Below are 16035 nucleotides of genomic sequence, written 5' to 3' on the forward strand. Positions count from 1 at the left end.
CAAGCAACAACTCCATCTTGCTAGAGGGCCATTTTATGAATGGTAGCCAGAGACTGAGTGCTTGTTGCCCTTCTGCTGAGTGAGAGCAAAAGGCCGACCTCTCCCATTCCACAGGCTTCCAGGCACCCCACAAAGGAGCACGGAGGAGGCATAGCAGATGTCCAAAAGAAATGCACGGAACACTGAACTGCGCTGCAGGAACCTAGGGAAGAGCTTAATATTACCAGTTTGGCCAAGGGCTAGGGTGCAGAATGGCACTCTGCCATGTCATTGGAAGGGAATTCAGCTCCAACCCACCCTGCCTTTTCTGCACTCCCACCCAGGTCCTGGGGGGGGGGGAACATTCTACCCACACTTTGCTTGGACATCTGAGATCTGCAGTCTCCCCCAGCACCCTCTGCTCTGCCAAAAGGCATCCTATGGTGAAACTACACACAAAGGTAAGGGAACAAGGCAGAACAAACAGCACAACCAACCAGAAACAAAAACAAGAAGAGCCTAGGCTGATATTGAAAAGTAGACAGGCACCTCTTACGTTTATTCGCGCTTGGTATTCGACACTGCCCACCGAGTTCCGCGCAGTACATCGGTAGACGCCTCCATCTCTGATGTGTGGGCCCGTCACATTCATGTGACTGACAGTGGTGCCATCGGACATGGTGTACTGGTTGGTGCGGTGGCTGCCATCTCTCTGGATAGGTTCATCGTCCAAGGACCAGGTGATGGTGGGGGGAGGGGCTCCCTTGGCTGCACACATCAGGGAGAACTGCTCACCAGGGTTTACCACCTTCTCACTGAAGGAGGAGACAATCCGGGGGGTCCCATCTAGGAGAGAGACCACAGCAGAGATGTAGATCAACACAATTGCTCTTTCCATCCAAGCACATCTTTTTAATGATAGGAGGGCTAAAAAACGTTGAAACACCAAATTTCAAGCCCTAAATCTCAAAACATTCCCAAAAACCTGGAAAGAGTAAGGCATAACTTTGTAGGCCTCTCAGCATCTTACAGAATAATTATCCTCCTGTCCTGGCAATTCATACTCTCTCTGAGCCAAAAGTGATTTTTGTAGGAATACTATTCTTTGTGAAACTACATTAGCCTTGCTGGCTTAATGGTGGCTCTGTTCAACACCTTCCAGTCCAATAATTTCTTCTCTGTAGTAAATGAGAGCTAGTTCCCCTCCCTCCCTCCCTCCCTCCCTCCCTCTCCCCCTCTCCTTCCACTTGTTGTTGGAAACAAATCCCATGGATCAAGATGTGGAGGAGAGGGAGGATCTGGGCTACAACAGCTATGGGATCCTCTCAAACAAGTACAAGTTGCTGGAAATCCCTTCCAGGATCTCTCCATCTTTGGGAACAGCCCAGGACCACATCGGGAGCCTAGAAGCCCCTCTTCAGGGTTGGATGCTCACCCTCCAAGACAATTACAGCAAAGTCCTGAGCTGTCTGGACCTTTCTGGTAGCAAAACACTGGTAGGCCCCTGAGTGGCTCTTCTGGGCAGCTGTGATGAGCAGCGTCTCATTGTGGATTCCCCGGATGGAGACGAAGTCATCTGGAACCACCAGCTCTGTATTGCGGAACCAACGGATGGAATATTCCGGTGAGCCAGAAAGTGCACAAGAGAGGATAACAGTGCTTCCGATACCAGTCTTTAGCTTCTTTGGTGTGAGGGTGACCCGCAGTGGCTCTGTAAAAGACAAAGAGCACAAGCAATTTCAAGAGAGGAGGATACCCACATGGCCACCAGTAACCCAACCTCTCTTCCCAATCCCATCATCCATGGCTTGTCTGCAGGGATGTAACACAGAGGTGAAGATGATCATCCTGATCCGTAACAATTTCTGTGGGAATGCCTCTTGATGAGTCAGGTCAGGTCTGAAAGTTTCCCTTCATTTTTCTCAGCTGCCTTACATGAAGGCACCATATTCCTTAGATTGTCCACTCTGACCCCAAGATCTTTTTTTCCTAGTTAGTTACAGACAGCCGATATCCCAACTGTATCTGTGAAGCTGAGGGGGTTTTGCTCCAGTGGGCAATGTTATTTAAATAAGTTATCTGACTTTAGTGGAAATGCATTTGTTCTTTGATTGGAGAATCACACAGGAGACCATTCTGGAGCTCTTCAGAATAATTTTGGTTTTGCATCCTGAATAAGTTACATTTCATTCATAAATATGGCAAGGTTACTAGTCTCCCAAGCAGCCAGGTCCCCCAGGTGTACACCCTCTGTAAAAATATGGAAGATCTTGGAGTACATCCATGCTCTCCCCCTTCCCTCCTACTAAAAGAGTTTTTGTACACAGCACCTGGGAATTAAGTCTTCACCCACTCACCAATTACTTCCAGGGTCCCAGTGACCTCAGCAGACCCAAAAGTGTTTGTGATTTCACAGATGTAGGTCCCACTGTCTTCCACACGTAAATCACTGATCATCAGGCCTGTGATACGCTTGGTCCATCGACTGTCAGCAGGCAGGGGCCTTCCATCCTTTACCCATCGGATGGCAGGATTCGGATATCCAGAGGCAATGCATGGCAATTCCACTAGTTGCCCCACCTTTGCTTCCTGGTCCTGGAAGTTGTCTAGAATGGTTGGGATGGATTCTGCTGGGTCTGAGAACAGAGAAACAAATGGAATTCAGGTGAGGCAATCTCACCCCAGTTGTTAACCCTAACCCCAGTCCCAAATTCTATGAATGCAATGCATGACAATGAAAGGTACTCTCAAACCCTTTTAAGGATTTATCTCTCCTCCCGAATTGGCTCCATGGTCTCTGCCAGGGATGGGCATCCATTTAAAGCTCTCACCCAGCAGAACTCAGAAGTAGTCTTCTGAGTCTTCTGACTTCTGAGACTTCTCGCTGGCCATTTGGACAAATATTTAGGAACTTTTCGGGATGAGGGTGATATCAATAGGGGTGATGCTGCTTCCGCTATCTCAAAGAAATGTGAGGGCAGCTTTCCCAAGTTGCACAAAACAGTAAAAAAAACAGGACGCAGAGCCCCCTCTACGTCATGTCTCTATGATGGCGCATCAATTTTTTTCCCTTTCCTTTAAATAAACTATTTGTGTGGGCACCCAAATCACACAATTCACCTCCAGCTGAGTAGCATGGGATTAAAAAAACCCAAGACAATAATTATAAAAAGGCAGTACAATATGCAACAGTGAGCATAAAGGTCAACAAGGCAACATATTTAAAATCCTAAACCAATTTTTAATTTAAAAAAAAATGTTAAATTTATTTGCCCCTCCCCCCAACTCATTTTGAAATGACTCCTTTTTCCCAGATGGGATCATTCAATGTACTAGCCAAGACAGTGGTGAGATCCAAATTTTTTTATTACTGGGTCTGTGGGCATGGCTTGGTGGCCATGGCTTGGTGGGCATGGCAGGGGAAGGATACTGCAAAATCTCCATTCCCACCCCACTCCAGGGGAAGGGTACCGCAAAATCTTCACTCCTTCCCCATTCCTGGGGGAAGGATATTGCAAAATCTCCATTCTCACCCCACTCTGGGGCCAGCCAGAGGTGGTATTTGCCAGTTCTCTGAACTGCTCAAAATTTCCGCTATCAGTTCTCCAGCATCTGTCAGAACCTGCTGGATTTCACTCCTGCATAGATTTATTTTTTGTTTTCTGCCAGTCACCTCTGGAGCACCTCTGAAAACAAGAGTTTCAGAATCCAGAAGCAGAGGTATGATCCTATTCAAAGTCATTGCCACTCTAGGGACAGACTAAGGTGTATTAGTTAAACCATCAGAGTCTCAAGAACAAACCCAGATTTCCACTGGACCTACCAAGTTCTAGAGATGGACCAATGAAACGGTTCCTTCCTCCCTATGTCAGGGAGTGTCTGCAAATAATTCTGATAGAATAGAATAGAATAGAATTTTTATTGGCCAAGTGTGATTGGACACACAAGGAATTTGTCTTGGTGCATATGCTCTCAGTGTACATAAAAGAAAAGACACGTTCATCAAGGTACAACATTTACAACACAATTGATGGTCAATATATCAATATAAATCATAAGGATTGCCAGCAACAAGTTATAGTCATACAGTCATAAGTGGAAAGAGATTGGTGATGGGAACTATGAGACGATTAATAGTAGTGCAGATTCAGTAATAGTTTGACAGTGTTGATGGAATGATGCCCGTAGAGAATGATCTGACCACAACAAAGGATGCCCCAGCTATATCCCCCAATACCAGATCACATCAGCATTGTCCCAAAACAAAAACAGGCGACCAAACTTTTGAGTTGGGCCTTCGGCAGCCTCGGCAAGTGGGAGATGAGAAGTTTGTTATTCAAGATATGTGAAGAGAAGAGAACAATGTAACTCTGCATGGGGGCAAAGGAATCAGGAGGACAGATCTTTCAAGAGCCCAGCATTTTCACAGATCTGCTCTCTGCAGGGATTTACTGAATGCTTCTTTTTAGGCCTAGTCAGGATGAGAAAAAGCCTCTTCCCCTCACCGGGCAGAGTAGGAAGACTGGAGCTGCTTGGCTAAGAACCTGCTCCAGGCTCTCCCCTCAGTGGTGGGACCCAGAGGTGGGATTCTGCCGGTTCTACCCGATTTGGGCAACATGGTAGCTGCAGCTACTGGAGGCTCCGCCCACCCATCCAGACGGCATCACAAGCTTTTTTTATGCTCTGCACATGCGCAGAAGGTCCTGCACATGCGCAGAGGTGGCATGCGAACCAGTAGCTAAGATAAGTCAATACCACCCCTGGTAGGACCCCCCCACATCCATGAAGCGAAACACTGCTGAGAAGCAAGAGGGGAGAAGGCTCAGGCTCATCAGCCAGGAGCAGTTTTTCTTCCGCTGCCCCAAACTTTCGCAGCAGCTGAAGGTTATGTAGACAGACAGGCTCAACGGACGAAGAAAGCCCTGTTTCTTAAAACTCAAGAACCCCTGAAGGATTTTTGTTCCAACCTGGTTGGTGGGAAAAATTTTCCTTAGTTGCCCCAAAGTAGGTCTCCTTTCCATTTTGGGTGCTAACCCCAACTCAATATAGAAACCAGGCCAATTTTCAGGCTCCCCTGACCAGCACTTAGACCTCCTACCTTGTTTCTCTGGGTAGAATTAACCAGAAGTCTCAGAGACACAGATAAAGATTAGAAAATGATCTTAGCTACAAACTAGCAGGATACCTGGCCGTCTGCTCCACTGGTTCAAATCCACAGTGTTTTCCTGCATTTCCTACAAATCTAAGGACTGTTTGAGCACTGCTTGGTGGCTTTGAAACTAAACCAGAATCACAAAATGTAAAGATTGGAAGAGATCCTAGAGATCAGCTGATGCAACCCCCTCTTCAGTGAAGGAATCCATTGTTGGCAGCTCCTCAGCCACCAAGAACTGCAGGCTCTCAGGCTGCTTTCCACATGGGTAGTTCTTCAGAAAAAACATGTTGCTGCTGTGGGAGGGCCTTTCTGTTCTAGAAGATTCCCTCCCACTGGCAGGACTCCACAGAAGCCATGAACACTCCCCACATCCTTGCCTGCCCCCACCCCCACTCAATTCAGGAAAGAGTTCGAGACAATCATGGGCTGGTATTCCTTCAGTAGCCTCTGCTTCTCCCTTCTGGGAGCCTACATGCCAACCATCGAAGCAAGCCAAAACTCCCTGGCAAATGACCCAGCAAGACCTACCTGAGACAGACAAGCGGGCACCGTTGCTCTGCCGCGTCTCCCCACTATACTTGTGCTTTGTAATGCATCTATAGGTGGACAGGGCATCTTCCTTCTGGACGTCTGATATGTACAACCCACCATAGAAAGTAATGAAAAACCTATTTTCTGGAAGAGAAAAGCAGAGAAAAGAGAGCAAGGTCAGCATGTTTAGGTCCTGGAAGACTAAAAGAATCTGTGCAGAAGGGAATCAGCAGCAACACAGCAGAAGGAGACACTTTGCAGGGTCTAACCTCTAATCAAGGCCCAGCCTGCAAGGGGACATCTAGTTCTCCTTTCGGCAGGCTGGAAGGAGTCTGGTTAAGCCCCCAATTGAACACTCCTTAGATATTGAGACATCTTAAGAAAAGCTTTGGGACTAAAACAAACATTCTGGTTAAGCCCCTGTCAGAAAGACAGGGCAACTTATACTTGTCTGCAATCTCATCCACACGCTATGTACGCCTATGCAAGTACAAAGTACAGACACACGTTAGCGGTAAAATGCCAGCAATAAGGTGTGCTTCACTTATTCATACCACAGTGTTGGCAGTAACATCGAGACTGCAAGGGGCCATCCACCAAGAGACCTTGGCGGGGAAGCCCTGCCAAGGAACGCAATGAAATGTAATTGGCATTAGAGGGAGGGGGTAAGTTGCTCTGTAGCCTGCAGGGATGGGCTCCAGTTGCCCAGCCGATGCCCAGCCACCAGCATTGCTCGACACCAGCTTCTTCCCCAGGGCATCCCCAGCATTGGAGAGAAGCACCTTGGCAAGGTCCTTTATTCTGGAGGACCACACACCCATCATCCTTGGTAAAAGCCATGGGTTGAAGTTCAAAGTCATCAGTCTGGAATGGGGGGAGGGTGGGGGGAGGGGGAGGGGGACAAAGAATCCAGATTCTCCCAGCTGCCTGCGAACCAACAGCCTGGAGCCTGTCAGCCTCAGAATTTGGGGGTGGGGGGGAGGCAGTTGCTATGGCAACAGGCAACCACTGCTTTGCAAATGGCTGCTCTCCCGTCCAATTTGTATGCACATTTAATTGATGGAGTAGCTTTTCAGAAGCATCAGCTCTTATATTCTGCAAGGAAGGAAAAGGCCTTGAGGGAAGGAGGCTGCACTAACAAAAAGCATGCTAAAGGATTCCCTACTCTGGGAAACATGGGGTGGGAGAAGAGCCTCCCCAAAAGAAAGGAATATCAACAGCCAGAAGTCCCTTTAAGCCAACAGGCTGAAAAGAGAACCGCTGGCTGAATTCAGCTGCCAGTCCAGGGGGGCCCTCAGGCACATTGTCCTGGGCGAATCTTTTCCTCTGGAGAGGGTGGGGAAGGAGGGTCCTGGGCCACCTACTTTATTTATTTTTATTTATTTATTTATTTGTCACAACAGTATATGTAAGTATAAGCATGTAATAACTATACGAATTGGATACAATCAAAGGGAACATTAGGACAGGAACGGTAGGCACGCTGGTGCTCTTATGCACGCCCCTTACAGATCTCTTAGGAATGGGGTGAGGTCAATAGTAGACAGTCTTTGGTTAAAGATTTGGGAATTTTGGGAAGAGACCACGGTGTCAGGTATTTATTTATTTATTTATTTATTTTTTAAATCAAATTTTTATACCGCCCTATCTCCCGAAGGACTCAGGGCGGTTTACAGCCCAATAAAATACAAATATCATACAAGGTAAAAACATTAATTAAAAAACTTATTTAAATAGGCCAAAATTTAAAATTACAATTAAAATGTTAAAACCCCATTACCTAAAAATTAATAACTAACCCCAGTTAAAATTAAGTAAAACTTTTAATCCAGTCCCGCTTGGATAAATAAATGCGTTTTCAGCTCACGGCGAAAAGTCCGAAGATCAGGCACTTGGCGTAAACCAGGGGGAAGTTCGTTCCAAAGCGTAGGAGCTCCAACAGAGAAGGCCCTACCCCTGGGGGCCGCCAGCCAACATTGTTTGGCGGACGGCACCCTGAGAAGACCTTCTCTGTGTGAGCGTACGGGTCGGTGGGTAGCGCATTCCAGGCGTTAATAACTCTGTTACTGAAGTCATATTTTCTACAATCAAGTTTGGAGAGTTTCATATAGGCTTAAGAAATGACACTCTTGATGAGAGCCATTTTCAAAACCCCACCCAAGTGCCTCTTGCCATGCTTTCATGGCTGATGGCCTGGTTAACAGCTCACCAAGTCAAGAGCTGGTTTCAACTGGCTGGACTATTTCAACTGAACCAAGCCACAGTGAGAGTTTTACCCGTTCAGTCCAATCACCACCAACTCCTGAATGACAAATATGAAGAAAGGAGGTTCCCATTCATAAAAACCTTTTCCCCATCAGGCCTGGGGGTTTCACTGTTCCTCAACCACCAGGTCTGCCTAAGCTGGCAGACTCCTGCCCTTAATCTCTTCTCTAAGTACAGCTCTATCTTTCCCGGTTAAAGGATTAACACCCATCCCTCATTCAACTATGGCAATGAGATTTTATTTCTAATTACATCGTAATAAAACTGGGAGCGCTCCCAGGGTTTTCGCCAAATGACTTGTAGACACTCTACAAGATTGGATCCTACTTGGCTGCATTGTAATAGCATTTTCTCTGACATTCATTAGACATGCATGAAGGAGAGGGCTGAAGAATGGAATTGCATTTAAATGGATTTCCTGGGAAGGAGGGAGAAAGGGGAGGGGGAGGGGAGAGAGGGAAGGGGGAGGGGGAGGAGTTAACAGGGGGTGGGCTCATTGGAGGGCATCCTATCTGGCCCACCAACAAACAACTCATACCAGAGATCAGAACAGGCAAGACCAGATTTCGGTAAAATGCAGCTTTTATGCTGCAATTATTTTTGCACACATTTAATTCATAAGCTCTGTTATTTACATTTTATGTCATCACTTCTCACGGCTTCCTCCTTTCTTCCCTCTGCAATACTGTATTTTATCTGTAACTAGAATAACATTTCATGCACCCAACAGAGAGAAGCCTACCCCTGTGGCATAACAGATCGGTGGTTGTCTGAGTCGCCACATTCGAATACATTGCAAAAAAGCTAGCTAACTCCTCATTCACAGAAGGGATGCAAACAGACACCACTTTTCAGCCCAAGCGATTCCCATCCTCTTGGCAACTCTGACCCTCAATCTCAAACTTTCTAGGAGACATCCAGGGTCCTAGGCACTCACAGCCAATCCAGGTAGCCTTCCCTGATAGTCCCATCCTGTCTGAAGTCCCTGAAATAGAGGCTGCTGCCCTTTTCAGTGGGGCAAGGAAGGAAAATGACCATTTTTCCATGGCTTGTTGGGGTAGCATGGCATTAAGGAGGCTCCAAAGAAACGTGAAAGATAAGTGAAAGATGCCAGAGAAACAAAAAGGAAGTTTTTTTTCCGGAATGTATGAAATTGGTACCTTTTGGTCGATACCAAATCCAAACAGATTAACAAATTAATAAAAGGCTAAAATAATTGATGGTAACAGGAGAATGGAATCTGTAGGAAAGTGACCCTCTATGAGACAGGCCGATCCAGCTGTAGGGAACCTGGTCTATATCTCTCATTTGACTGTGAATCACCCAGACTCGAGATAAAATAGGCCAGCATGTAAATGATTGTTTATGTCATCTAGTAGCAGAGCACGACATGCCAACACCTTGGCTGAGCTGGAGCTGCTGTGCTGAGACCTTCTCTGGGTACCCTCCACAACTACCATGCAGTGGCCACAATTTTGCTCAGGATGGGTGCTAAGGGGTAGGGTGGGGGGAGGTGGGGGGAGCAGGAAGTTCTTCTTTTTTTTTGAAAAAGTTTTTACAAAAATTTTCACCCCCCCTGGAAGTTCTTGAATAGGTATGGGAAGGTCTATTAGATGGTGGAGAGTGAAACAGAATCTCTTATGAATTCTGCCTCCTTGCAACCAACCTCAACAATTTTACCTCATTATCGGAGAAGTGGATATCACTGCTGCTCTTCCATCACTCTCTGCTCTTTTTAGGAAAGGCACCAAGTTTGCCCCATGACAAAAAATTAAACCTTTTTTTACAAGGGGTGCAAGTCTAGCACCAAGGAACCATTTCCCAGAAAGCAATTTAGCAGGGGAGATGCAGGTTAGAAGGCTGCCCAGAAGAAAAGCAAAGTTCCTGTGGCAGGATTCAAATTCTGACCAGTAGAGTTTGGGTTCTACACCTGCAGTTTGGAAAGAAACTCAGTTTTGGGGGAGAGAGATGTTTCCACTGCTAAGGCAGAGGGCTCCCACCTCCCTCCACCGATTGCTGGCTAAGAGGCAAAAGGGAAATACAGATCCACGCATGGCTGAGTCTGCCATTTCCCAGATACCACAGTCTCCCATATTTCTTCTTCCAGTTAGATTCTTTTTTCCACTAAAATGTAGAATTAATCAAATTTCATGCTGATGAACAAAAAAAAAAATCTGATCAAAATGTGCAGAAGTTTGCATCTGAAAGCATGAAACAGGGAACAGAGTGGACTGGGCATAGTGGTCTCCCTCTCTCCCTCCCCACCCTCATTATACCCAGATTATTAAGCAAGACTTCTTGGCTTGTCACTTCAGTTTCATCAACCTTGGGCAACTCCACTTCTGCTCCATCCCTAAGAAGCTCTTTGAACTCTCCCAATATCTGGATTTTGCAATGCAGCACAAAGGCCCCTGAGATGGAACCTGGAAAAAGATAATGTCTCCATCTCCCCCTGAAATTCTCTGCCTCCAAAAAAATGAGCATTCAGGAAGACTGCACTTGCACAAATATTTTGCCTAGGTTAGAAAATGTTTAAGGGAACAGGTACAGGTGTGTTTGTGTATGAGAGAGAGAGAGAGAGAACTAACTCTCCTTTACTACAGTTTCTCCTTCTTTCAAGTCTGAATCTCTGTAAAGCTGCCACCCATTAGATTTTGTCACTGCAGAGGAAGAATCTACACCAGTCCTGCACAACTCATAGAACAGAAAGGGCAATATCGATAAATTAAAAATTGTCGGAGCCACAAATAATACCTGGTCTATTGATCAGCTGTTTGGCAACTGTGCTGGAGCTGGCGAGACTTAGAGGTGCTCAGCAGGAACAGGGTGACAGCAGATTTATTCTTTATTAATCAAAACTGATGGCTCATACAAGGCTGTTTGGCAGGCCACGTGTTTGTGCAGGCCTGATCTACACCCTCTTTCCTGTGACAAGTGTCCAAGTGTTGGAAGACTGCTATCATGTCTCCTCTCAACCTTTTCTTCTGTGAGGAAAATCAGTTCTGATTCCACAGGAAGAAGCATCAGTTCCTTTAAGAGTTCTTCATGGGATTTGGCTCCATAATCCTCAATATTTTAGTTCCTTTTCTCTGCATTCTTTCCAGGTCTTCAGCCACCTTCTTGTATTGGAGTAACCAAAACTGGCAATGGGTGTGGTTTGACCAGAGCTACAGAGTGGAACTGTCATTTCCCATAATCTCAACATTATACCTCTGATGATGCAATCCAAGACCACATTGGCTCTTTTGGCAGCTGCTGCTCAGGTTTAATTTGTAGTCTACCAGGATTCCCACTTCCTTCTCACAAGCACTACTGTTGAGGAAAACAGAACTACTGGAAAAGACCCAATATTCAAATCTACCAAGATCCTTTTGACCCCAATGTTGAGATGTTAGCAATCCTCCTACCCCCCCCACCCCCCACCCCCATCTTCGTGTCTCCAGTAAACCTTTCTAGCCCTTTGTCTGTGCTGACGAGCTCTGGACCCTGAGGTATCTCACAACATCTGGGATATTCACATAGACATAGATCCATTAAGGACCTGGACAGCTAAGAGCAAATCCATCAGGTAGTGGGATCATCCATCCTGCACTGTTCCATTTCATGGAGATGGAATCTACCGTCAACTTTACTTTTTTTTAATGTTTTATTGAAATCTATGTGCACTGCATCCATTGCATTCCCTTTGTCTATGAATTAAAAAAAAAGCAGCAATATTACTTTGGCACAATCAATTTTTAAGAAACTCATGCTGGTTTCTAGAAATTGCCATGTTCCTTCCCAAGTGCTTCTAGTCCCACTGCTTGATTATCTCTTCTGGGTATTAGTGTCAAGCAACAGTTTCCCACTTTTAAAAGTAGGGAAAATAGTTTCCCACTTTTAAAAAAATACTGGAACAATGTTAGCTCTTCTCCAATCTTTGGTGCTCCAGGAGTTCTCAAAATTACAGTTCGTGATGCTCAGATCACATTCACCAGTTCCTCTCCATCTATGGTTCCAATGTCCCTGATCCCTGTGGCCCTCTTTCAGATATATTCCCATCCCAAATGCCCCTATTCATGGTTCCATCGAAAGCATTCACCACATGGCAAGTTGGCCCTGAACTTCCACCATTATTTCTACAGACAGGACAAGAATTACAAAGTGAGCAAGCTAGCACAGATGTGCACTGTAGCTGCTCATTATCAAAGAAGGAATGAGAACATGCAAAGGAGATGAGAATGGACAACCAAATATGACAGCACAGTTGCTCTAAGCCTCTGGCTAAATTAGAAAGCAGTTTACTGAGGTGGAAAGCTGCAGTAAAAGCTGAGGGCAGAAGAAGCCAAAACCATCTGTAGATTTAAAAATAAGCCACACAGTCAAGGAACACATTTTCTCAGACATAAAATGAGGAGGAACTCCTTGTAGTTATAAAGTATAAGGCCTAGGAAAAGGAATCTCTTAAAGATATTCCAGAATTGTTGTGTCCTGAAGAATGAAGCAATCTCGAGTATAAAACAGGTTAAAAATAATATTTGCTATTTTTCCATCTACTTTCTTCGCCTCTGCCATTACAGCTGGAGGGAAAATGACTGCAATTGGGGCTTGCTGAAATCCAGGGCAAGCGGCATCTTCCGCACACTAACAAGCTCTGTGTTTTCTCCCTGACAGATGCCTCTGCACAGACCATAAATAGAGACTGTCTCCCCCCTTTCCTGCCGCACACGAAGGCTGTATGTCTTAATTAAGCAGGACACTAGCAGCACTGCTAACGATTTTTGCTGCTTACTATGTAAATCTCTGCTCTTTGCCAGGGTTAACTTCCCAGCAGAATTTGTGGGAAGCCTCAAGAAGCTCAGTTCACTACTTCACCCCAGGAAGCCTGAATGCAAACTCTGAAATGCCCTTTGCTACTGACTTCTAACTTCTCCTGGTCCTGGAAACCACGGCCACCAGTGGAACGGAAGGGGAGGAGGGTTTGCTTGAATGGCACCCCTCCTTAGGAAGAATCTGAGAGGCTCATAGGCTGAGAGAAGTCCCAGGGAGAGTTGTCAGGATCTTCCAGCATGAATGCAGGAAAGTCTCACTGCTTTCTGAGGGGAAGCATCTCTCCCCTGGAGAGCTTTCAGGAAGTCACTATCTCAATGGTCAAACAGATGCTTCAGGTTCTCCAAAGGAAATGAAGCACCATTTCCAGTGCTGCTAAACTATTAATTTGTACCTCTTATATTTGGGTCGATCAAAAATCCAAAAAGTTGGTTTCCAGTGGACAATATAAGGGGAGACCACACTGCAGAAATGCAAAGGTCAATCAATGCACAAATGCAGAAAAACTTCAGGCCCAGCTCCAGCCACAGGAAAGGCAACATGGACAAACAAGAGCCACCATTTCCACTGCAGGAAATGTAAAAAGTGCCAGCTTAACAGAACAACCTCTCATTCTGAATGCAAAGTAAGCACACTTTTAAAACTAAAGAGGGTCACAATTCACGAACAACAAAAATAAAAGAATCCATCATTGTGTTTATTTCAATATCAAAATATTATTGTACCTTATCCTCCTTAGCCATCAGGCCAATAACCTACTTGCGATGGAAAATATTCCCAATCATAAGTAATGGAGTTTGGTGGAAATTTTTCTGCATTTTCCAACTCTCACACAGTTTCTGAATTTTCTTGTTCCAGAAAGATTATCAACATAAAAAGAAAACAAGGCAGGTCCATCTTTCTTTCTATCTCAAACCTGAACAGGTCCATTTCAGAAAAGCCACTGCAGGTGACATGTTTGTTAGAGCCACCTGTGTACTGTGTGTCACATCGATGACCTCTCTATAGAATAGATTATAAGGTAAACATCTTTTTCCTGCAAAACCCCAAACTAGAGAGATACATACGTGATGGACAAAAGCATAAAAGTTCATTTTGGCTTTTGTGGGCCAATTAGCCAGAAAGACGTACAAGTGTCTTTAACTATGACTTCTATCAGCATAAAGCTTTGTGGAAATACGCTCCAGAAGGGATTCAGTTAGCTCCTCCTTTCTTCCCACAAAAACTGCATTTTCATCCCAAACTTTCCAATGTAATCATACCTATCCTGACATACAAATGCTGAACATGAAACATGAGAGGCAAAGTGTTTATTTATTACAATAGAATAGAATAGAATAGAATAGAATAGAATAGAATAGAATAGAATAGAATAGAATAGAATAGAATAGAATTTTTTATTCCCACCTTTACTATTTTTATAAATAACTCAGAATTGTGAACATACCTAATTCTCCTTCCTCCTCTTATTTGAAAGCAAATAGACACTTTCTTATTAGAATGATGTTTGGACCAGATTTTTTAGAATGTCAGAATCATCCAAACGCAGCCTTCTAAAAGCAGAGGGAAGAGGGAGAAATTTCATTCTCAAGACCTTATCTCTGCAGAGGAGAATGCCCTGGCTGGCAAGATATGCCAAAGGCCTTTTAAAGGGACATCCAGAAACCAACAACCCTGGGCTTCCTGACCAGAATGCCTGAAAAAGCCATCCAAGCACGTTTTTCATAAGAACACCTGTCCCTAGAACCTAACCAGATGATGGGGATGGGGGTGGCGGCAAAGGATGCCCCTCACGCATAGATGGGATGGATGGTTTCCCAAATCTGCTGTAGGATTCTGGACACAGCCTGCTCCCATTTTTCTCATATTCCTTGCTTATGTAAAAAAAGGTCTCGATCCCTAATGAAGCTATAAGCTATTGAGCATTAATCAGGCTTGGCTGAATAATCAATGTGCCACTAGGAAACAGCTTTCCTTCCCTAATAGAATGTCACAACCAGACAAAAAGAATGCAATTAAAGTTCAGACACTTGTTCTGGGATTGATCAGGAATCATCCAGGAGGGCAAGACCCTTGCTGAGTGATACCACCGCCCGAGCTTTTTTCTTTCTTTTTTTTTAATAAATAAGTTTTATTAACATTTTTCTTTCATCATACATATTTTATGAACAGAGTGTTGTCCGGGTCACATCTTGTACATCTTATATATATTAATTTTTATAATCTATTCCAATCTTCCCACTTTTTCCATATTCATCCCTTTTATATAATTCTTTATCACAAATTCATCATTCTTCTCCACCGCCCAAGCTTAAGCACCAGGGATTCCATGGGGCTTCTGAGAGATGGCTCTCCTGAGATCTTTGCTCTTTTTACAGATGTCGTGACAGACAGTTTAATGAAGCACCTTCGATTCCAGCGGAATCAAACTGAGTTCTATCTCAGTGCCAGAACTAAGGTGCCAGACCCAGAGTGGCTCGTCCTCCTCATGCTGGCCACATTGCCAGTGGGCAAAGATGCCACTGGGCAGCTCTGAAGACCCAGAACTCAACCACCTGCCACCCAGACTAGCCCACCAGCCCAGAGCAACCACAGAAGAAATGGAGCAGAAATGGATGCAAAATGAATGCTTATTCAATTATTCTGAAATATTTATGATAATGGAGGTGGGTGTAGAAGAGGTGTTATGGTGGTGGAATCCATCAGAGCTATTCCAGTCACAAGCACAACAGCCTGAGAAAGAGGAAGGTAAACTTGCAAGAGGCTGGAGAAGGATGGCTCGAGCCCAGATCACTGATACTGCAAACTGGGGAGAATGGCAGCAGGAAGAGGGAAGAAACTTGGGGTCTAGGACAACTCACCACAGCCAGCTCACCACCGCCAAATTGCCTCTGCCAGCTCGCTATCACCCAGCTGCTACAGGAAAACTCCACACAGCCAGCTCGCCATAGGGACATCTTGATGCAGACAGCCGGAGACCCAAGCGGGCGGGTGGGCGGGTTGGTGGGCAGCGTGCAGAATGATGATGGTGGCTGGAGGCTTCCCGTTTTCACACCCCTCACCACCACTACTGCTGCTGCTGAGCTTTGGGTCGAAGAGGTCAGGGATGGCAGCGGTGGCAGTGGTGGGTGGGGTGGGCGGTGGCAGCCCTGGCATCCCATTTTCACACACATGGACCCAAGGATGGCAGCAGCGGCAGCAAGTGATGTGAAAACAGGATGCCCCCAGCCGCTGCTTCCCCACTGTCTACCACTGGCCCCAACTTTTTTGGCCTAGGGTTCAGCAGCAATAGCGGT

General features: G+C 45.4%; 1 protein-coding gene across 1 annotated transcript in view; it reads right to left on the bottom strand.

Annotated features, from left to right (window-relative positions):
• DSCAML1 (DS cell adhesion molecule like 1) overlaps positions 1-16035 on the bottom strand; it is a 121685-nt gene that overhangs the window by 51297 nt on the left and 54353 nt on the right. Inside the window, exons 4-7 of the mRNA XM_058194225.1 lie at positions 5663-5809; positions 2337-2615; positions 1415-1690; positions 529-825 (exon numbers count right to left, since the gene is read on the bottom strand). Coding sequence (XP_058050208.1) covers positions 529-825; positions 1415-1690; positions 2337-2615; positions 5663-5809 — 999 coding nt within the window. The remainder of the gene's footprint in view (positions 1-528; positions 826-1414; positions 1691-2336; positions 2616-5662; positions 5810-16035) is intronic.

This window comes from Ahaetulla prasina, chromosome 9 (genome assembly GCF_028640845.1).
Source record: "Ahaetulla prasina isolate Xishuangbanna chromosome 9, ASM2864084v1, whole genome shotgun sequence".
Taxonomy (NCBI): domain Eukaryota; kingdom Metazoa; phylum Chordata; class Lepidosauria; order Squamata; family Colubridae; genus Ahaetulla; species Ahaetulla prasina.